The sequence below is a fragment of the Apteryx rowi genome, unplaced genomic scaffold, assembly GCF_003343035.1.
Source record: "Apteryx rowi isolate R43461 unplaced genomic scaffold, aptRow1 scaffold_474, whole genome shotgun sequence".
Lineage (NCBI taxonomy): Eukaryota > Metazoa > Chordata > Aves > Apterygiformes > Apterygidae > Apteryx > Apteryx rowi.
The window spans coordinates 556,272-581,564 of NW_020450732.1; the positions used below are offsets into that span (position 1 = coordinate 556,272).

The 25,293-nt window shown below is 34.3% G+C and overlaps 1 protein-coding gene across 1 annotated transcript in view; it reads right to left on the minus strand.

Moving 5' to 3' along the window:
• LOC112972101 (CUB and sushi domain-containing protein 1) overlaps positions 1-25,293 on the minus strand; it is a 579,349-nt gene that overhangs the window by 537,087 nt on the left and 16,969 nt on the right. The window contains exon 4 of the mRNA XM_026078182.1: positions 23,827-24,034. Within this exon, the coding sequence (XP_025933967.1) occupies positions 23,827-24,034 (208 nt within the window). The remainder of the gene's footprint in view (positions 1-23,826; positions 24,035-25,293) is intronic.

Genomic DNA, 25,293 nt, shown 5'->3' on the forward strand with positions numbered 1-25,293 from the left:
CAGCAGCTAGCACTGGAAGAGACAGGCTGATGCAAGCATGAGAAATGGAGAAAATTAAAGTCATTGACTTGCATGCACTTTCAATGATTAAAGATACATGTCAATGAAAGTGCATTCAGTGAAGCATCATTCTGTAGTGTGGATTCTTTAAACATCTTCACAACTTTCTGCCAGTAAGACAACCCAATTAAGCAYTACTGAGTATTCATTTAAACTATTGTCTCATTAGAGATTTTATTTTTAAAGTTTTAGAAAGTTATGGCAAATCTCCCTGGATTAGCTTCTACAGCACACACATTAACTTACAGAGTTGACTGTTACAGAATAATAAGGTGATAAAATTCAGATGCACAGATGGTGATAAATAATTTAGCATTGTATTTATAAATAAAACACTTTAAAACGATATAATAGACAGTCAGGTGGATGCATAGGTACAGCTCTTTGTACTAGAAGTATTTCTATGTTTTTAATAGCAAAACTTCAAAGACAAATACTCCAGAGTGTCTGCATTTACAGCTACTTTTAGTTAAAAAACAAAATCACACCAAGAATACTTCATATCATATCGTTATTTCACAAAAACAAAACAAATTATGCAGAAACTTTTGTTTTATTTCATTACAGAATGAAAGTAGAAAGTTTACTTTGAGGAGCAACTTTGCATTTTTATTTCATACCTGAATTTCTATTTGATTTTAAATCTGTTTTTCCCCTTTTAGAAGAGAAAGCAGTGGGATTTAACAAACATTCATTCACACCATAGGACTTGAAGTGCTGACAACCACACAAAACAATTCATGATTCACACAAATTATTTTCATCAATAACACAGTGTGAGGTGCTTGGCTGAATAATTTTTTGCCAATACCACAGAGAAACAGATTTTACAAAGTTGTACATGAAAGCACAAGAAGGGCCTGACAGAATTTGCGTCTTCARCCAAATTAGTAAGAGGACTTGTACGAAAACAGTTTATACGTTCTTAACAACAAGCACATCAGAACATACAATTAACTTGTGGTTGCCCATTGCAGTTATCTTCTTCACAAACACTTGCTATAACTATTGCAAATTATGCATTATAATTGAGATATACAAGTTAGTGAACTGAAATACCAGAAATGTTATCACTAAACACTTGCTTCTTTAGCAACTTTGAAAAGTTCTGGTTTTTTTTGAAGTAGTATTTGACTATTATGTCCATGAATTTTAAATGTACATTCAATTTCCATCTTGGACATGACTTGCTTTACCAGTCTGTATACAGCCAAGGGTAAGTCAGCGTAGGAGGCTGATGTAATTTTGATGAAGTTTTCGCTACCCTTATTGGAAGAGTCCCCAACTGGCTTGACTTTGTGGCCCTTACTGATGGAAATGCCCTGGTCCTATGGCAGATTCTAGGAAATTTCCAGGTCAATGAGTGAACCAATCCCTTCAGTCTCCCTTGCTTTATGTGCAAAAGTTTTTGAATTTCATTGCCTGAATAGCAGTATACAAGAATTTCTTCTTGGCACTACCTCCAAGATACCAGCTACAGTAACTCATTGCCAGAAAAGGCTGTATAATAACTGTTATATGTTGTATTGCAGAATATTCCTTTATATGCTTCAGCAACTTCCTGTAGTATCAGTACAATTAGCATACTAGTATCAAATTAAGTAAATGTTAATGCTGAAAATACTGATCCTCTATTCACACCAAAAAAAAAGTAAAACTAAAATGAACCGTAGATAGACAAAGATGTGACTGTCATGCCTTTATTAAATCATAAAGATGCAAACGTCTTATTTAGGCATTTTATAATGTCTTCTAATGAATGATTTATGGGTCTTCTGGTACATATAATAATAAGCAAGTAATAAAACATATAGTAAGCAAAGTTTAGACATGAAAAATGATTTTACACAACTTCTGATGGGTAATAAAGCCTGTATTTCATAATGAGCTCACATGATGCTTTTAGAGGTAAATTCTGGCTAAGTTCTTATCTCTTTACAAAATCACAATGCAAAATAATCTTAAATTTCACACAAATGGAAAATGTTATAAAATATCTGTACGATCTGGCTTTTTTGTTCTCTGTCTAAAGTATTGTATATCCAGTAGAGTCAGTGAATTCATGTTGGTGTAATATTAGCCTACGCAGAGAAGAGAATAAGGACACAGTATTTGAGTTAAATCAACACATACGAAAAACAGCCAAAATAATGACAAATTATATTATGCTCATTTTAAATACTACTTAAATACATGATGCAGTCCAAGCTGGCTTGGATAATAACAATGCTTTTCAAACAAAAACTCCTGGGATTATTAATAAGACATAGGAAAAAATATATATGTGTGCATATATATATGTATATATTCTCTCTGAAGGCCTTCTATCTTCAAAACACACATATGCATACACATGTAAAAGGAAAAACAAAGGAAGGAACTAATATAAAAACAATGTAATCCATGTCATTGCACTTTCTATTGGGAAATTGCATTTTCTGTTTATTTTCTGTTTATTTTGTTTTGTTTTTATTATCACAAAATATCCCCAAACTCTATGCATCTCATTGCTGATATAATGGGAATTCTTGGAAAGTTATAATAAGACAGAATTTAATTATGAGGACAGGTCTTGGAGAAGATAAAATCTGGGCATCTTTACAAGATTTCACAAGATGCTTCTGTATAGCATAAAGACACCATCATCTTCTTCGTTATATCAAATGATGATTTATTAAGTTGCACAACTTAGCAAGACTAGATAACTATTTGTGGACAAGAATATCACAGAGATTTTGCATGTTACAGGTATATTACAAGAATATAGTAATACTGATAAAACAAGGAAGGCAAATTAAAAGTCTTTCAAAGAACTTTAAAATTGATATAAACAGGATAAGAATACTGGCTGGATAAGTGGACATAAATGGGCACAGAACAGGGTGTGTATGTATCCTACCTAGCACCAGCTTTTCTACACAAGTATTTGCAATGTTATAAATTTGCAGTCATTCAAGAGACAATTTATACAAGGAAAGAAACATTAAAAATATTCCAGAATGTAATACAGTAAGTTTTGATTGTTCATGTAGTTCTATACATACATTGAATTTTTTTATACAAACACAGAACTTCAGGTCATGCATAGCTGACTTTTCCTTTGAAAATAAATCTCCTTGATACTGAGTTAACACTTTATAAGCTACAAAACAAAACTTTTCCAATGAATGCTACAGCATTTTGTTTTGAAAAGAGAAAGTATTTCTCTGTATAACTTCATATCCTAAAAAAATCAAGCTTTGTTCCCAGTCCCATTCTACAGAAATACTATTAATGATATGTCTAATCATCCAATTTACTTTTATACTTGTCTCAGAGTATTAACATAAAAATCAGTGGATCCTATACGTACACTTACCAGAATATACTTTTCATAAAGTGCCCTAAATGCTTTCATAGAAACTTATGGGTGAAACTAAACAACCACAATGTACCAGAATGAATTCATTCAGATAAATGATGAGGTAAGAAACCTCCAGTCAACAATGGCAGAATATATATATTTTCTTTTTTAATCAAAACAGCTACTCTAATTTTACAGTCAAGATTCTCAAGGGAGACTCACAAGATGCCTTCAAAAGGTGATCTGGAATCTAAAGCTAATAAGTGAGATTGAACACTAAGTATCATAGATTCAGGAGAGTGATTGGTTTTATAGCAATTGTCTTCCAGCGAATCCCTTAATGCCGCACAAAATTATTTTCTCCTTGTCTCATAAGAACTGACGTACTTATCAGCGCTTTCCTTTTTAACACCTGTGATGGCTCAACAGGTACATACAAGCTTTTTTTCCTTGGATCATCTAAATGCTTAACATATGCAAGTTAAAAAAATTATAACAGCTGTTCTCTACCTGTAATTAGATTTGATATTTGTCTCATACCAGAAGAATGGATTGCATACCAAGAAGTTTGTGCATTTTATCCAGTAATAGCAGTTGGACTAATAAAATATATTACTTCTCTCTGAGAACCTTATATATTTATCCACCAAAAGCAACTAATATTAATGTTTTGTAAATTAGAGAAGTATCAGGAACATCAGATGAACATTTAGAAAGAATAAACCCATAAATAGAGTTAATAAAACAAAATTAAGGGCAACAGGTAGTGGTAACATGTGAGAAGCCCATTCCCGTGCAAAACAAAGTGCGGAGGAAATACTTTTTTTCTCAGATCACTCCAGTTTGGTACAGATATACTATCCGTGATATAGAACTCTAGAGATATGTCACAGTCTTTTCTTATGTCCACTTACACATTAGTACACTGTACTTCAACCCATATATTGTTTTTCTTCTCATGTTCTCTATTTATTCTTTTCAATGTGCTTTATGTCTCAGTTTAATTGGCCTAAGCCTTTTGGTTATGCAGATACAGTCTCTCCACTGTATAGGTATATTTTAAAAATGTTTATTCTGTGTATCCATATATATTGTGTATACTTTACATGGTTTCAGCTCTTCTTCTTTTTTATTTGAGAATACTATAGGCATAGGAGAAAAAGAGGGAAAAAGTGCCACAGAAAACATGTTTCATGTTGAAGAATCTAACTGAAATTCCTGCAGAAATCTGTAAGATGCTATAGAGTATTATGGGCTCTAGTCATTGCCAGCCTTAGCTAAAGCAAATTGTTACTATGCAGTCACCACATTACAGACATGCAGCTGACTATCAATATGGCTCAGAAATCATTAATCTGTTATCATTGAAAAGAAGAGGATGAAATATGACTCTGTGTTTTTCTGACACTATAGAGCCTCAGCTGGCCAGATTTTTCTTCAATTGACATAGCCATCATTGCTCAAAAGGAAGTAAATCTGTACTTTAAATCTTTTTTTTTTCCCCAGCAATTTAGTAATAACCTGTCAGTAATTAAGTTTGAATATAAACCAGTATTTCAGAATAAAAATGCAAAATTTTCATTTTCTTTAACTACTCTGTCTGTTGCCATGATCACTCTCAAATGGAAGAAGCACTGTCAAAAGCAGTGCAAAAAAACAGTACAGTTTGATATAACCACTGAATCAAGATATTGTACAACTTCCAATAATGAGGTACCCATAAAGATAGCTAAAACAGGAAGAATAAAATGCATTTAAGAATTCAAATATGCCAATAGTTCTATACAAACTATTCCAGCAGTAGCATGACAACTAATTAGCTCAAACTGATAAATATGTAAATCTGTGAACAATCAGGAACTTTATCCACTTAGGATTCAACTGAACATCTTCAAGGTCCATCCATGATACTTTCTGACATCTTCTGAAACTTAAAGATCTGTACTGCTGAATAGTCTCTCTACAACTGAATAAAACCAAGGCTAGCTTGCACTTTTTTTTTCTTTTCTAATATTTAATATATAAGAACCAATCTGCTACCTTCCTATATTACTTTAAAGCCTAGAAAAGAGTCTATGTCAAGTTGGTTTCATCTTAAAAATTCAAAGAGAGGAAGATACATGCAACTTAAAGTGTCCTTTAGAAATGTTTATATGTTTTATTATTTTAAATATATCTTGTATTTTAAAATTAGAACCTACATACTTTGTTTAGTGATAACATTACTTTTATAGGTGTTTTGAATTTTCATTAATTTCATTTTTTTCCTAATGAAATGATTAGGGATCACTAAAATGTAGTAAATGTATAATATATGCCATGGTTTTTCTTAAAAGTTAAATCATTATCTTTAAAATATTCATAGTGATTCAAGGAAGTTAGAAACATATAATATTTATTAATAGTCATCAAATATCTCCTTACAGCCAATATATAAATAGAAGGAGTCTTGCATTAGCACATCTATCTACCCTCTCTACATTTTTCTCTTTTACAGTTTCACTGTAGAGTTCTACCCTTTTTTTGTTTAAAGAATTTAAAATTTCCTGATGAATCTAAACCAAGGCATAACTGACATACTTAAATGTCAGAGGGTTATATTTTCCAATATATGTGGAAATTTCCAATACAGTAGAAGCCAGACAGACTACCATTAGGAGTGAGAGCTTCACTTCATTGACATTGACTTCTAACTATTGCCATTGACTTCATTTTTTGGCTGCTTCAAGCCTTGGTTCAAAAGACTGATTTAGACTTAGGTCAGACTTAGATTTGGAATTAGAGATGATAATGTTGAAATATCATGATCTCTATTCACAGTTAGTCTACATTAGGAAAAAGAAAATAGAAAAGTAAAAAGCAACCAGAAGAGAAACTGGAGAAACAGAAACTTTTTGGTGACTTAAATCTGAGCCAAACCCGAGCTCTATGATTAGATTTGTTTTACAGTGGTTGAGATATTTTCATCAGGCTCACACTAGAAACCTGAAGAGGTAGGCAAAGTAAAATGCTGTAGATCTTCCTACCTCTAATTAAAGAAAAGAAGCAGAGAGGCAGGAATGGACACTAAGCACTGAGTTGAGGCATATTGCCATCATAGTATAAACCACTACTTATAAAGGTGCTATTATGTGAATAAATATGGTATGATTGTGCCAGTTGGGTATATTTTCTGTAAACTGCATAACTTGCAGAAAATGAAAAGCTGCTGAAAATAAAAGAACACTGATCTCTCTGTGATTTATATGAACTGACTTATTTAAAATGACTTCGCTCTGAAGTCCCATGACTCATGGTTGAAGATCATTAGTCAGCAAAGATGGCTCATTTGATACCTGTTTCAAGGTGTAAAGTAAATAAGTAATCTATCTGCTCTGTAAAAAATAAGTGCTGAAATTAAATGTGTCACTGCAATTCCAGCACTGTAAATTCGTGAACCTGGCTTTATAGAATTATTTTATGTAAGATATAATAATTGCATATAAAACTACTAATGTTCTAAGTTTTAGGCAATGACAAGAATGTTCATGCAGAAGCACATCCTAATGAAGTGTAATAAAAAAAGAAAAGGGAAAAGAGATGGCAAATCTTCAAGTATTAGTTGCAAATAAAATCATCAACAGTTAAAATCAAATGAGCACAACAAGCACTAGTGTGCTCTAGTGGAGCTAAGACTAGTTATTAGATACAGTGATTAGAAATTGAATGTTTGGGGATCTCAGTGTTAAATGAAAAAGTCATCTGAAAGAGTAGTACTAAGGGAATACTTTCAAGAAAATAAATACCAGTTTGTATGAGTGAATGAGAACACTTAGTTCTGATTCGAAGTTGAAAGGGGAAGCTTTTCAGCAGTGAAGCTTCATGGCAGTACCTCAGTCTAGTGAGACTAGAGAATTCAGAAAATAATAAATTAGGAATATTAGAAATAAATAAAAAAAATATATGGCATCTTTGATTTTAAAAGAATTATCTTCAATAGCAAAGAGCAAAGAAATATTTCCTATCTCTCCAGTTTTACCAGAAATATCTCTAAAATAAATTAAGATACTAGCATATTTGTGTCTGCTCTGAAAACAATATATGCTCTTCTGTATTCATCTTTCATCATAATAATATATTAAAAATTAAAAGACATCATTTAAAAAACATTTTCAAATTTTCAGTTTCCATAATTTTTGTAAAAGACCAGCCCTACATTCTTTTATTTTGATATTACATAGTTATTGAGTACATTTCTGACTCTCTGCCTTTTTTTTTTTTTCTTTTTTCTGTGCAAATTGTGATTACCTTCCCCTCACCTCCACAAGCACTCTCAAGAGCTTCAACACAATGCAACTGCTGGGTGGGACAGATGTACACTATTTCTAGTAACATGCTTAGAATAAAAAGGATTATTTCTTCATTATTTTTTTATACTGTATTTTTCAAAATTTACTTTCTCCATTCCTTCTGAACTTTTTGGATCTTGTACATCTTGTCCAGTAAATCAGGCTTTGTACCTCCTACAAACTTTGGTGAAGTATAGCTCTCCAACTCGTAAATTCATATTGACTATATCTATTAAATACAGAAGAACCCATGTTTCACAATATTATGCACCAAAAACAGAAATTAAAAAATCCAAAGAATTTCCCAGCTGCAGGTAACAAAATACAGTGTATGTGTAACACAGTACTGTATACTTTGTGTTTTCTCAGGTTAAGTGTTCTTAAACTAGTTAGCATATGAAGTACACAAGTACAGTTACTGGCACTTTTCAATATGTTCATCTTAAAGAAATATGCCTATCTTTTACAAATGGGCAATCCCTATCCGTGCAGATCTGTCTGTCYAGATCTTGATGTCAGCATGAAACCTAAATGCTTTGGATATGAATATATCTGTGTAGTAAGTTACTGTAGCGAAGAAACTACCTCTTGCTATCTACAAGGACATCAACTACTTGCTATATACAGGGAAATATAAATTATAGAAGAAAAGGAATCAGAATTATTTTCACCATCCTTTCATTTAGCACCACTACTTTCATAACATTCTATTCGCTATTGCTGCACTTGCAAATCCAGTGTTTCCAAAGAAAAATATGCTCCTTGGGACCCTAGAAGCTCTTGATGGAAATCAACATTCTTGTCTATTTTCAAGCCACTATTAGAAAATAAATTTTGGTTAGTAACTATCCATGTCCAAGGAATGTATTTAGCTTTGGACACAGCACTGTTAACTTCTCCAAAATTGTTTTCTTTCCTTCTGTCTTTCCCCTTCCTCCTTCTTCACAGTCACTCAAAACTTCCCTATTGGATAGACTCAAAGCCTGGGGGCACTCTGAATAGCAGGCTTGTCCCAGAATTGTTGTGAAGGAAGCCTAACACAGTAGTGTCAAGATCCCAACTTTGTGAGGTTTGGAAGGTTTCCAAGTTCCCATTTACAAAGTCTTTAAAATATGCACGGTTTAACATTAAGAGGAATAGAGCTATAAGAGAAGGATATGGAATCTGACCTTTAAAAGGGGTTGGAGATTGAGGAAGTAGCTAGCAACTGCAATAAAATTGCTAAGAATGAAGGAGACAACTCAGATTTTTGAGGGATTACTTTATATGTCATGTTTTGGGTACAAGGTTTACGATTGCCAGGGCATTTACAATGATGATTCAAAGGAATTGAAAATGAAGTTTTAGCATATTGTGGTTTCTCCATGATTATGGATTCAAATGCCTGACCTCTATCACAGGGTGAAGTCTACCCAAAAGCACAAATGAGACCTTAACTACTTCTGCAAGCTCTAATTGACTAGATTGATCTGGTATGAGTTGGAGAAAAAAAAAAAAAAAAAAGGCAAACTTTGCTATGTAACTTGCTAAATTCACATTTCTGTAATACATTTGGGGTGGGAGGCCACAGGGTGATGGAAACTTCTGTGACAATTGCTATGATATGATATGGAGAAAGTCAAAGAGATTGACCTGGGGTTATGTGGTTAGTGAGGCCACTGGCAGCTTATGCCAGCAATCTAATGTAGAAAGCTACAAATAGTTAAAACAAAAGACCCTTGGGGGGAATATATGCAGGCATAAGACACAACGTACAGAAAGCTGAGCCCAAGGTGGAACTGTTACACAGAGAAGCAAAGCCAGCAGCATACCGGACATGACAACCAGTTGGTGTGAGGGTCCTTTTCTCCTGGGATCATGGTGCCAAGTGAAACTGCAGCAAAGGGATTGGTTCTTGGTTGGTGTGAGCGTGTGGCATGTGTGTGTCATAGAAAAGAAATCACTATTAAGCCACTATACCCAACCAGTTTGGTAAATAAATTTTAAATCATATGTCACTGAGTGGTGTGGTTCTGATTTTGCAGCTGCGACCCCCTGACGGTCTCCTGCCACCAGCCAGGAGATGAGACTAATTCCCATCAGAACTCTAATGGCTCAGTGAAAGTTCATTGGAGCCAGAATGCTTCTGCTTAACATCGAGGCAAGGAAACTGTATGCCTTTTTTTCACTTTCCTACCTCTCTATTTGCTACTTATGTTCGGAAAAGAGTTCCTTCTCCAATTTTCTGTGAGAATTTTGCAAGGCTTGCCTTTGATTCATTTTCTTTTGTTTCTTAGTCCTCACAGGGAATATGGGCTCTTTAACACCCTGAAGGACAACTGAACTTGTTTTGTAATAGCAAATGTTAAGTGCAGGGAACAAGACTCCCAGAACAAAACTTAAAAAAACAGCCCAGAAAGGGAAAGAGAAGCATTCACTTTTGATTCTCAGGAAGACACCTTTCAAAAAGGGTGGGCTATAGAAGTATACCCCATGGTAGGGGGGTCTTTCTCCCCAGGTGATTGGAGGGCTCTGCTGTCTCTCTCAACGGGGAGAAGTTTTCATACAATTCATTGAGCAAAGCCCCTCTACCATTTTTGTTAGACTTCCAGATAAAGTCTGATCAAGAGATATGTTGTGGCACTTACTCCTCTGGATTGGCAGGAGGGAAGAAGATTGGTCAGTTGTAACTTGGTAAACTCATAGAAAGCACAARCATATCATATTATATCCAGGCTACTTCTCTATTTTGGATCAGTCAGTTTCCATCCAAAGTTCTTGAGTTATTTCTCTGGGCATGTCAACACCACAAAATAACCCCACCCCAGCAATTAATATGGGGACAGATGGCTCATCAGCTTAACATAAGCTTGTGTTACAGTGTTAAGATAATAACATGCAAATGCCTACTACTGTAATGTTTTTTTTCTAGTTCACAAGTCTAGTCTGCAACCAAACAGATGTTACAGATTTCTGAGGATTTGAAGAGAATTCAAGAATAATTTAAGAATGAGATGCCTTTTGGGAAGACCCCAAAAAATTGATATATTTACATTATCAGAGAAAAAGTAGTGGGGTGATTTGGTAACATTTGGTAAGTACTTACAGGGGACTGAAGTCTGATAACAGCTCTTTAAGCTCACAGACAAAGGTAGAACAGCACGCTATGGCTGATATCTGAAACTACCCAAATTCAAGCTTAGAAATAAGATGCTTGATTTTAGCAATGAGCATAATCAACCACTGGAACACATTATAAAGGATTCTGAAAGACTGGAGAACTCTAAATCAAGGGTAGATGTATTTTTTCTGAAAAATACACTCTTATTCAGATGAAGAATTTTTATGTTTTATTTTACACAGAAGGTCAGAATTGATTATTACAATGAATGCTTCTTGTTTATAATTCATATCTGTTGTCTAAATTGATAGGATCATGATATCTTAACAAAAATGTACATTGGTTTTGCACCACAGGCTCATAAAAACTGCAGGAAATTTAGTTAGTAAATAGAAGTCAGTCATAATTCTAGAATAATGAGAGGAAAAAAAACCTGTCTGTTTTGTTCATATCAGCATTTCATATAGCAAGTTCTTACTAAGAAAAAGTCTAAGACAAAAAGTGCAAATCAGTGGTATAAAGGCTGAGCGGAAAAGATACTACGCTGTTGGGAAGCTACTACTTTTCTATATGTTTTTGTTTAAAGAAAAGGAAAGCTGTTATTCTAATTTCTGAGAAGTAGAAGTAAATAGTACCCCAATTTGGAGCAAAGAGGAGCTGCGAACTCTTAAACAAACAGGTTGATATCAAACAAGTAATCTTTCTCTTTAGTATTCTGAGAAGCAGGCTAAAAATCCTTAAAAATTTTTGAAAAGATAGGTATTTTACTGTAAACCTATTTATTAAATGATTAGTGTCTGAAATTTGACAATAACATGAGATTCTCCCAATATAAAAGATTACAGCTTACCTTTTTATTCCAAGTCATTTGAATTTTTGTTTAAAAAAGTGATGGTACCATTTAAATTGCGGATAAATATCAATTATAAATATAACTTATTAATTCAGTTCTCAGATTTATAAAGACTTTCTGGGGATCACTGCTACTTACTGTACACATAGAAATTAACATTTTTAAAAAGCTTCATTGAGCCCAATGGAWTTGCAGTGGATTGCTTTCAAACACAGCAGCTGAAGTAAACACACAACCTGTCTTTTCTATTACCATATTGCTACCCAAGGGGCAGTGGGTTAATTCTAAATAGCAATATTAATGTGCAAACCTTTACATCAGTTTCTAAGAAACCAAGATTTCTCTTGATAGTCACCCTCTGCACAAGAGTTGAAACCTTCAACTTTAGAAACTCCCTTAGTAAACAGYCACAAATTATGGAAACCAACATCTTCAGAGCTAAATACAAAATTCACTTCTTTAAGTTTCTTTTGACAAGAATTAAGATAGACAAAGATATGGTAGAACAGGGTCTTTTTGGTAGATTAAATGTTTAGACGATCTAGGCTCTATGTCATAAAACTAGGAATCTTGGTGTTACTCCTGGAGTGTGCATTATAACTTATACCTGGTTAAAACTCAAATCAAAAAAAGACATCTAATGTCCATGTGAAGAAAAGAGGCAACGGAGAATTCAACACTTGTCTTTGAAATTTGCTAATATGTTTAATAAATCCTTTCATTCTTTCCTTGTCTTTATTATACCTTACTTTTTAGTTCAGCATAGTATGACCTGTTATTTTCTCAATGTGTGGCAGCACAGCACTCTGGTGTATCAACCACTCCTCACAGTTTTGTATCATCAGCAAACTTGACTCTATCCCTTCATCCAGGTCATTGATGAAGAAATTGAACAAGACTGGACCCAGGACTGACCCCTGGGGGACACTGTTAGTTACAGGCCTCCAACTAGACTCTGTGCTGCTGATCACAACCCTCTGAGCTCTGCCATTCAGCCAGTTCTCAATCCACCTCACTGTCCACTCATCCAGCCCACATTTCCTGAGCTTCCCTATGAGGATGCTCTGGGAGACAGTGTCAAAAGCCTTGCTGAGGTCAAGGTAAACAACATAAACAACATCCACTGCTCTCCCCTCATCTACCCAGCCAGTCATCCCATCGTGGAAGGCTATCAGGTTGCTTAAGCACGACTTCCCCTTGGTGACGCCATGCTGACATGTATCAAGTACTCAAGTACTTGATGTGTACTTGGTAATTCATGTGAATCAATTAATCTAGTACTGTTTTCAGACTGTGAAACTAAAATGTAGCACTCAGTCTCTTGTATAAATTGCTAACATTATGTGATTTACAGGAGGAAATGTCTTGAGTATTCCTACAGTACAACTAGTAGGAGAGTATCCAAGTTGCGAAGTGGTGTTTTTTTAATAAACATTATTCAGATTATTTCATTCATAAAAAAAGATGAATTTATCAAGTTAAACAAGAATGAAACTAATTGAAATATGTCCATAAAGAATGAATGAAAAAAGAAAAGAATTTTCTATATCATTAARTGTGCTCCCTTACAGTACCTCTGAACCTCAAATCATCTTTTTGTTTATGTTTGCACAGCATATCTAATGTCTGGAAAACTTATATAAATAATAATAATAATCTTTCTTCCAGCACAAGAAAGATAAATATAATGCTTGAAATATTTTGTGTTCCAGACACAATGCTCTTTGTTATTACTAATTTAAAGATTAGTTTTGACAATAAGGACTAAAGTGTGAATACTAGAAACAGCACCAAACTAATGTTAATTCCATACAATACTCAGACCCAAGACAAAAATTTTAGTCTTTAGTGCCTGGAAGTGTGTTTGTTTGCATCAAGCTTTCATTGATTCTGGTTATAGCTGAAAGAAGAGCTTAAGGAGCTGACCCTAGGCACACATGAAATGAGGACCATGTGAAATGAGGTATTAGCAACTACCTGTAGAAAGCTTGACTGAAGAGAGTTCTTTAATATGACATAGCAACTCTGTGGCAAAAGCATGTATAAGACCCAGTTTTTAAGGTGGCATCCTGCTTGTCCGTATTATGACATATTCCTTTCTTTTCCTTTAATAACCTGCATAATGCACTCAACTTCTCATTTTGACATATGAGGCAGCACTCCTACTGACTAGAGTCTCTTTAAATACACAAAATTCAGTCTCAGAGGATGTGAGAAATAGGAGAATTTGATGGCACAATTCAAAAGATATGTCAAACTTTACATACAAGAGGGTCAACTAAAGCTGTCATTCTTTATTCTTGAGTGCTCAACTTTGTAATATTAATGATATTTTATGTACACAGAAAGATGACAAATGACACTCCAGGAAATCTGCATATTTTCTCTGATAGAATGTATTTTACTTCTGTTTCAGTGAGTATTGTAAATTGCCTTCACTTCAGTCAACTAAACAAAGACAATGGTAGATTACCATGACAATGTAGCTAAATATATAGTTTATAAGCCTCATTTAAAGTTATTTAAATTAATTTACACACTACTTCCAAGGTAACACATACATTCTTTTGGTAGTTTGGTGATACTATTCTAACTACTGATGCAGTCCTAAATATTCTACTGTTCTAAGTGCTGATACTGTTCAAAATCGGTATGCAAAATGAATACATTCTAAGTGCGGATTTTGTTCTGATATTGAATAATATTTGGATTGGAGCATTCATTTCAATACCTTATCTAAAATTTCCCAAAGCTATGAATCTAAAAAAAAAACCATACGCTTGATCACCTCCAAATGTGTGACTTTGTACAACTTTAAAATTACATAATCCTATTATGTAAATTAGATCTTCAAGATATATTTTATTATATTTTTTTCTGATCAATAGATTTTAATACCTGAGTCCTGTTATTCTAAAGAAACAATAGCTGTCTAAATATAAGTTCTTACTCTCTGGCCTAGAAAACTTGCATCTCTTTTTTGCCCCTGGCATCTGCTTCACTAAAAGTGGGACACTATTACTTGTTAATCTCAGTYGCATACTGAATGTATAGTCAGTTGATATACTCATTAATTACAAAGCCCTCAATGTACAAAAGCTAATCATTATTATTTTATTTATTTTAGATCTTTTATATTTGATATTCGTACCGCTTACTGTGGTACTGCTGCATGCTTCACAAACTGTCTAACTAGTCAAAACTTTGCCTTTATGTTTTCCACAGCAAATTCACTTCACTTTTGAATGTCCTCTCGCTTACTCACTTGGGAATAAGAACGTAAATGGTATCTCAGTGACTGTCTACACATCATATCTAAAGTTTCTGTGCTGCAACTATTTAAAACATCAGAGATATAAGACAACACACATTTTCTAAGTGCAGATCTCTGCAGAAAAAAATCCAATCACTAGCCTACTGTATGGACATCTAAAAACGCTGTCAAAAGCTGTCAATAAACATGTAATTTAAATGCAATTTAACATTCTTTAAGAGGCAAAGAAGTAATCAATACAATTTGCGTGCGAACTAAACAAATACCAGGGGCCAAAGTATTTATTAACATTACTGTAGGATTAGTTCATTGACGGGTTTACTCTGAGCTATTGTAGACTACCACATAGGTCATAGTGGAAGAACCATGCAAATAATGAGTAGCTGCCAAAAAAGCCTGTAGTGGAGATTCAGATATTGTTTTTTTGATGAGTATGTCCATTTGTGTGTATCTTGTTGAAAAACATGCTAACAAATGTTTTAGTTGCATTTAAGTTTTCAATACATCCAGGTCCAAAATAAAACACTTACATTCACACTTGAATCTTATTTTCTAGAATTCTATTCTTGTTTAAAAGAAAAATGATTACTCACTGATATAATTTTATTTGCTGTAAAACTTGCTAGAAAGTAAGAGTGTGTTCAGCTACGCAAAGCCATAACAAACGGTTTTTCACATACTTGAGTTTTACAAAACTTATGTTAGAAAAGTGACAAGATATATAAAACAAAAGTAGTATATCTTTAAGCAAATGATAACAGCCATACTACAATTCTTATATATTTTAGATTTAACATTGAAAAACACAGTACATTAGAAGAGCCCAGCTGGGTAAGATACCACTTCATTCTCACTGGTCATAACAGAAGAGGCCACTATTTCTGCCAGTATAACTTGATAAACTATGATTGTTTCCTTTTTTTCTTTTTTCTGATATATTCCTAAATAAGATACTAGGCAGAAAAGTAGAACTTGACTTAAAGTCTCCAGAGAGTAATGGTCTTTTATTTTCCTGATTGGTCTAATAAACCCAATGCAGTTTTTTGCAAATTTTGATTTGCCCAGGAGAACCACATCATATTATTTCTGCATTTTTGTAATATCTCTTCAGATTTATATGCACACATACAGTGTTAGCAACATTTTCTTCATCACTCTCTCTTTCCTTTTTAAGTGCTAATGTATACCTCCACAGTTAGTCAACACTCCAGTTTCAATTCCATAAATTGTTGTGGAAAAATGAGAGAGTAGATGTATTTTTCAAGCGTTACTACGGTTACTGTAATCTGGAATCACTGGTAGGGCTATGAGCAACTGGTGTGGCTATGAGGCAAAAGAAGGGGAAAAAGTTTTAATCTAAAAGTCCAGATGTCAAAATATCTGTGAATGTTGTTCTTACTAGGAAGCTATACTTGAGGCTGACGGCAATGGATAGATAGTGTATAAAAGCAAGAAAACCAGTGATTCATAAATATCCCTAAGAAAGGCTTCTTACATTACCTGAATGTACTGGCATGAGCTGCTTCGTAGTTGCAATATACTTCCTGAAAATACCGCCAAAGATTTTGCGAGAAAACTAGGCTAACCATACACCTATTTTAAAACAATGCAATAGCCCAAGTAGGGGGAAACTTCAGGAGAATATTGAATCCCTAGGGTTAGACAGCATGTTCAGAAAGATAGTAATGCTAATGACATTTTGTAAGAAGCAATGCAAGCTTTTTGTTAATGTATTTAAAACCTTGTTCACATACTTAATTTTAAATATCTAGTACTTTTCATGTTATTTGAAATGTGATGGAAAATTATACTGTAAGTCGCAGCACTCCCTTAAGTGAGTTCTCTCACTCTTATGTTCCTGTCAGTTTGTGATGTGGTATGAATTAACTCTTTATACCTCTTCAGCACAGTAGGCTGTAAATTAATAGGTGCAAAGGAAGCAACAGTGTTCTGTGAATGAAGCATCAATTTACTGCTTCTGTACTTCTCACTTCATACACTGTTCACATGCTGGTGTTAACAGCTAAGTGGTCTCTGTATCAGAGCTATTTATTTACACTTAACACAGACAGGCAAGAGATTATACTAGTTCATAGCCTCTACTACCAGCATAAAGTTCATTTACCATCCTGTTTACTTTAGGATCAAAACCTTTGCAAAAGCTTCCACATACTTTTGTATGTTATTTAGGATTAAAATACTACAAAAAATAATCTCTGCATTTCAAATATGCTTTCTTTAAATATAAATCTAAGGAATTTTGAAAGACTTTCATGTGAGATATTAGTGTAAATTAAATATATTTATTACTTAGGCCTTAAATATATTTACCTTTCCATCAAGACTCTACCATCTCTTCTTTTTTTTAATCAGATTATTTCCATCATCCCCACCTCTGAACACAAAAGTAACATAGAAGTCAAAGGGAACCTGTGGTCCAAATGAAAGAATGGGAAAGTATTTTGTCATATTTCTAGGTGAAGCTCTAAGACGACTTAGGCATGTACTTCAGCACTTGCCATCATCATGTGGGCCGTGTCTGTGGAAAAGACCACAGGATACTGATAAGGCTGCCATATATTTAACAGGGAAAAAAAGAGAGTAGGCAGGGCTTCTCTGCTCTCCTGCACAGCAAGGGTAAATGTACCCAAACAGTCCTCTTTGGGGAGGAAGAGGAAAGGAGAGAGGCTGTGCCTGCTGGATCGAAGTGATAGCATTAGTGACAGTGGTGTCTCTGTGAGCTTATGTTTTTGTTCACTCTACGCTGACTAGAGTGCACTTCCCAAGCAAATCTGGGATACCGCTCTGCAAAGGCTCTCCTGACCTACAGCACCAAATTCTCACCATTGCTGCTTTGAAGTTTATGTTTCCAAGCTCCTCCAAACCTACAATGGAGCTGTTTCTAAGACCTTAACAACTCTGTAAAAGTTTGTCTGGTCCCAGCCTACCCAAACAAAACTCTTCTCATGTTAGATTCATTCTTGCCTTCCAGCTCTCCCACTCAAAGCTCTTACCACCTCCATGATCCCACTTCCTTCCAGCGCATCCCTGGGAATGCAGAGATCACATACAAGCTCAGATGTTCCTTTTTTGCTTATTTTCTAATCCACTACTTGTACCTTTTGTCCTTCTCTACACTATTGTTATATTGGCCATTAGAACCTGAAGCTGCCTCATTGTGACCAACAACACTCACCTCTTCATTTGCCTCTCCCCACAATAATAATAAAACAAACAAAAAATATCCACACACATTCTCCTGTTTATGAAAAAAAAAATTAAAGATGCCTTTAGGATGCTGAAAGGAAAAGGAGGACAATGTCCAGGATGGGGGAAAGTATGTAACCCTGTCTTAAAATTAAAAAAAATAAAAAATAATGTTTTGCTTTAATATTAGTAGTAGTCAGGTTTTATCTTTCTTCCCATTGAAATGTTAGGGGAAGAGATGATGCACTACCTGTCTCATCTACTTTGTTTTTACTTTCTATGGACTACAAAGATACTGAGCAGGGTTCACTGTATTTTCCTAAGTCTGCTAACAAATTACTTACAACTGTGGATGATTCATTTTTTCACGCTGGCATTTGAATACCTGCAGAAAATCCATTTTGGAACATCATGACTGATCAATATAGCAAAGTACAAGATACATCACTGTTGAGATCAGCTTATTAATACTTATAGGAAAACTGTAGGAGTGAAGAAGCTGTTTATTTGCATATGTTTGGGTATAGCAAGTGTTGTGCCAAAGAACTGTGTATAGATACTGAATTAAAACAGGGTATTTCTCACTCAGGCAATTTTAAAAGACTTTGGAAAGCAATACTTGGAGAACTGATAATGTATCAGTTGCTCATATTGCAGGCATAGTGTATTCAGCTTCATCCTGTGCAAAAAACTGTTGCTATTTTCTTTCCAAATTCCATAATCTGCGAGTGGATAATCCTTTCTGGGCTGTGTTTAACAATTCTGAGATCAATGAGACAAGATATTCAGTCCAAGATTATAGATCTCCAGAGGCAGTAAAGTTCAGTAAATTGCTTGCAAATATTTTTACACACTTCTTTTTTTTTTAGGAGGAAATATTTTTAAGTTTTGGACACTGACATTAGGGAGGAACTGGCGTGGTGGCTGACAGATTGCAGACAGATTAGGAAGTCATTACGGTGACTAAGTGGTTGGGAAGAGAAAGCTTGAAGTTCATACCTTAATCTGCCAGAGACCAAGGGAAAAAGACAAGAAGTTCAACTAGAATGTGTCAATTCTTGTTTGAACATGGTAGCAAAAGCTGGAGGAGGATGTAGAAACAGAAAATTTTGGAGGGAGGAGAAGGAAAGGGAGCAGTGAAAGCACTGGTGTTGCCAACACAAAATGGCTAGAAGAAGCTGTGGGAAATGAAGCATCAGCAGCAAAGGCAGCAACCAACAGGACTTAGAAGCTGGGGAAAAGTTGTGTTCTACAGAGTCTTCAAAAGAGACTTGGAAGAAATCAGTCAGCAAGGACATATCCACATACAAGGATTTATTTCATGAAAATAAATTTAGTCCTAGTCTGGTAAGTGAACATATTACCAAATGCAAATATCTAGCATTCTCTCATGAACACACTATTTTTCAGTCTTCTAAGGCTCCTCATACAGATACACACAGCATCTTTCTTGCTCATCTTGAAAGTACCTATATCCTGCCAATGAAACTTGGGTTTTTAGAAATGTTCTATATGAAGTCAGTTAAAAGTCTGTGTGAAGTCTATGTGAAGTTGGTTATAAAAGTTATTAGTGTTGCTACATGCGCTTGAAAAGGTTTTCCAATGTTTCAAGTGCAAAGCATTTTCATGTTCAAATGCAAAGCATCATTAATGCTGATCTTCAAATGTGATAGGCTATGCACTTTTTATAAAGCAACTGGGAACTTTGCAACATGGAAGCTATCAGAAAGAATTTAACGGTAACTATGCAACTTCCTTTCCTGTCATATGACAATAAAAAGTTGTTCACTGCAAGACAACTCATATTTGTACTCCGAGTAGATTAACAGAGTGATTTATAACCATGTTCCACTAATTGAGTATTCATCCTTGAAATTAGAGTAGGACAGATCATTGTACTGGCTATATCTGTTCAAAACTGGTAAGGAATTTTTCCCTTGCTGTTCAAAAGGGTCATAAATGTACATATACATACATACATATACACACACATCTATATACAAATATATAGGTTATTATTTTTCTGCTTTTTTTAGCAATATGAGCAGGCAGAAAGGTCAAACAGGCAAGTTATCAAGCACAGATACCTATATTTACTGAATCCAGTTTCCTAATCAAAACATGTAAAATAGGAAATCCAGCTAAAACCTACAGAAAGGTAGGAAGAGCTTCTGAAAGCTAGCAGACAGTAGGACAACCCTTTACCAGCATCCCCAAAACCATTACATGAAGTCAGCAGAGTTTCATCAATGACAAAAACTCTCTAAACAGGCTAAAAAAATACAAATGAATGAATAAAATCTAATAGGTCTCTCAAATGAAAAAGCTGCAGTCTAATTGCCTTCCTCTCCTTGCATGATCATGGCACATCTTTTATCTTCTGACAGAAAAGGATAAAAAAATAGAATCCTGTACTGTTAAGGGTATGTCTAGAAGCTTTTTCTGGTATATAACAACTTTATTGAACATACATCGATAAGCAATGAAACTTTTCACAGTAAACCAACAGATGGTGATCTTTAGCTATATTCTCATATACTTCTGGGAAAAATATTCAGCTCATGCATAAACCTACTGACATTGGTGCATATTAAACAAGTGATTTACACCACCCAATAGTCTCATGCACTACCTTTGTATAGACCTCTCACAATGAGGGTGCAAGATTAAGACAGCTCTCTATAAAGAAGACAGGAAAATACAGATTTGAATACTACAGTCCTGAATTGTACCTAAGAGCTTGTACTGCCACATTTATCTAAGAAACACGAATTAGTATTATGACCCAGTTGTTACAAGAAACTATTCATTAGCACAGAAGCAAGAAGAGAGTTTCATATGGCTCCAGCTACCTATGTCAAATCATATGCCAAGGGTAAAGCRATTCACTGTTGATGTTTCTACATCACACTCATTCACATACATTTTTATAGCCATTCACTACGATATTGAGATGATTTATAAAGGAAGTCAAAGTAATCCTAAAGGTATTTTTAAATGGTATCAGGAAATAAATTTGGACTAAACTGAAGTCCAAAATGCAGTTTGTTTTCTTGTATTTGCATGACAAAAATTTGAAGGATAATAATTTAAGTCCAAATGGAAGCATAATCAGATAACATTAGTATTGTAAGATAAAGTAAGATAAAAAAACAGATTAAATTTTAGAACAAAGTATGCTCTGTTTTAAGATCTCAAGTTCAAAACTAATAATAATCACCTTCCATGAATACTTTAAGACTCTTGGAGATTTTTCTGTCAAATATATTTTAATCTTGCAAAAATTAGGTCAAATCCAAATGTTTGCATGAGCGAGCACATGTCTGACCTAACTATAGCCTTGTGAACTGCCCAGCTTCACCTCACTTGAAAATAATGAAATAGATTACTCCATCCAAATTAAAAAAATAAAAAAACCAAAACTCTATCTCATGTTGTGACAGAGAACAATGTTGTCTTTGGGAAGACTCATTAAGACCAAAGAGATGATTTCCAGTGGAATGCTTTCCCCAAGTGATATAGTCCTGATTTTTATTCAAAAACGTGTTTATTCAGCATGTGCTATTCAATACTTCTTAATGTTCTCTCTAGATCCAACCTTTATGTAATTGTAAGTATCATATAACTTTAGCTGAAATTGAAAGAGATGTGTTTGGAATTATACAAATAAGTATTTTATTTCAATTCTAATAATTAACAACAGAGGAATCATTCAGATTCTTTAAAAATTCAGCCATTTGGTGGACTTTTAGATGGGCTCAAGGCATAGCAAAGAGGCACTCTTTCTGATATGCTCCCCAAAGTACTGTTCTTGGCATTGCCAAAGCTCACCTACTCTCGGGATAAAGATGTTTTAAATCACAGACACCTTTATGTAATAGCAAATTAAGTGATTCAAATAAATAATAAAAAAAAAAGGGTCATTTTATCTACATGGTAACTAATACTTTTACTTTCTCCATAGGATAAAAAAAATCTGTTCTACCTGCTTTGCTTTCATTCTGCAAACACTGATGTTCATCTTTTTAAGCCTGTTGACAGTCATATTGTTTCAAAATAGGAATAAAAATGCGTTCATCTAAGTACATTATAAGTAAGAACCTCCAATCCAAACAAAAAATATCAGGGGAAAAGAGAAAAATGTTCAGACTGAATTCTAGGAGAAAGAAGATTCTTGTCATATCTCAGATTTCCTACAGTAACACTGGCCAATACCACATGGGATTAATGCAGGGCACATTTCTATTACTATCTGCTCATATTTTCTACATCATCTACTATGATAAACCCTCTAGAGAATGGATATATATATATGATTGTCTGTAAATGTAAAATTATTCCTGTATTGGCATGCTCAAGTTCAGTAACAGCTGAATTTCTAACAATAAAGTTGCACATATGTTGTTAGATATCCATTGGACACTTGCACTCAAAACTTAATGGACAGATTTTTGCATTCTGCAGCAAGATTCCATTAGTTCTTCATCTTCAAGATTCTAAATTTTGGTCCTTGGAAACCAAAATAACAAAAAATTGGAATTCATGATTGTTGTGCATGAGAGGGAGAGGGCACTTCAGACAGACAGACAGACAGACAAACAGACACGAACACTTAATTTGATACTGAGCTGCTTCAATAGCTGTTGTTAAAGAACTTCTGGTAATTTGGAAATATGGAAGAGCAATCTTGTGAAGTAGATCCAGGAGTCCCTTCAAAACAAAGTTTTTACTTTTTTTACCAAGCATGGTTTCTGCACATTTTTATTTTATATAGTTTAAACAGATCAGATGCTACCTAGAACTTCACAATCACTAATATAATGCATTGCCTAGCCAATCATGACATTAACATATTAATGAGATTGGATCAGAAATTCAAAAAGGACATTCTGAAGATAATACCCACCAATCATCTGTGAGCAGCAGATCTGTATTTTTTTTCTAGGCTACATTTTTTATGTAAAGGCACACACATTCAGCACAAGACAGTCTTCTCAGACATTAAAAAAAAAAAGAATATATAGATTGCAGAGAAATCCTAATACAAACTATTCTGCAAATAAATTCATTCCCATAAACAAAACTATCTTCTTTTACTTAGTGCAGAGAATGTAGATTTAAATTTATAATTAATAAGTCCTAATATTATCTGGCATACAGCGTTAACATCAGCCAACATAAGATAGTAATACATACATACATCAGTACATGAAATAGGATTGAATTACAGCTTGTTTTGCATAAAATGGCATGTATTTGCTCTCTCTCTATTCCCGATTTTCTGTGGGGCTGAATTTTGCTCACTACATTCATTATTTGAGTATGATAGGCAAGTTGTTCAACATACAACATCTGGAAACATTCTCATATGAAGTTCAAACAGTTCTGCATATAACATCAGTAAATGCTCGCTGCTAAGATACTCTACCCATATAACGCTTGCAGATGGAGAAAAAGAAGAGGAAGGATGAAGAGTGGGAAGGAAGCAGACTACTACATTGCTTTCAGTTCTGGAGGGTGAAAGGGACCAAAGCAAAATGCATAATAAAACAGTCATTACTAACATATAGAAAAAATAGCTGTCATTAAATACTTTGTAAAAAGACTCACCAGCAAACAAGAAAAACAGAAACTGAGATATTTGCAAGACCTCTGACTTACCATATTGATGGTGCTTCTGTTCCRCTGATCTCTAAGAAGTCATATCCTTCTTCTAACTGGAAGTCAGTAAAGACCAAAGCAATGGTATCTCCTGGTTCAGCCAATATGGTCCAGGTGCAATCAGCATTATTTTCATACTCTGAAGGGAAATGAGGGCTTGAAATAGTTCCACTTGTCCCACGTAGTGTCCCTCCACAAGCTCCTTCAGCTGATGAAGAGAGTATCAGTTACTAGTGGAGTTCCATTTTAAACAAGAAAATCATCATCCTTGTTCCCGGCACAGTGAACCAAACTCTTCTCTTACATGCATACAATATGCGTGAATTTACTGTTAAGCCTGGAATGTTGTTTAATCTGTGACCAAAGGGTTTAGCAGACCTTTTTGTACTCTTCCTTACCCCCTAAGATTTCACTGAAAGCTTTAAGATATTTTGACTAATATTAACATTGGGTATTAAAACAGATTTAATTAGAAAAAAAAAGTCATCTATGTAACTCATTGGCATGAAAAATTAAAAACTCATCAAGTTGCTTTCAGTTAGTTGTGATTCGGCTATGAAAGCCACATCAATAGTAATTAAAAATATTTCTGCATAAGTGAAAGGTCAGAAGAGAAGCATTTCAATTTTTGCTCATTTTATTACCTTTAATCACTGCTATTATCATTAGGTATTATTTACATACTATAGAGGCATGTGGATATTTAAAAACAAATAGCTTGACAAGGTGCCTGACACAAGGAACTTACAGTCTAATTAGGATATTAACTGAATAACTAATTAAGACAACAGATAAGGTAGGAGCAGAAAATCAAAGCTGTCAGTGAAAGTGAGTTTTAAAGAAAGATCTGAAGGAGAAAGGATTTATTTGAATCAAAAGGAGAGGAATACTGTGGTTAGACATTAAAAAAGGAAACTATTGAAAGAGGATAAATAGCTAATAAGAGACTAAAATAAAAGGGAGGATTGGAAAGAGGCAGAAACAGAATGATTTCTTTAAGATTTAAGTATTGAAAAGGAGAGAAAGCTGTTGAAGACAATCCAACAGGTAGTAATCTTTACAACCACTTTTTTATATACAAAGTAACCTTTTGGCATGAAGAAATGTATAAAGTCTGTGGCAGCCAAGGATATCTAGAGTTTCATGATTTGCCGGCACAGGAGTTTCTCAGGGGAGGGCAGTCCTTTTCATTAAATTTCATATCTTACTCTCTGGGCCCTGATACTGATATCTTCTTTTTTAAATGAAAGACAATTTTTTTTTGGAAATGGATCTGTACTCCTAAAAGAGTTCTTTTTGTTGTTCAATCAGGCCATTTGTGTGATTCCTCCCTCAATTTTTGGCTTTTGATACAGTGCATATTGAAAGGGCCGTTGTGCCTATGAGGGACGAAAGGGGAAAAGAAGTGCAATTTAAAGAACTCATAGCTAAAACTGAGGATTGAAGCTGACATGCAAACTTTACAAT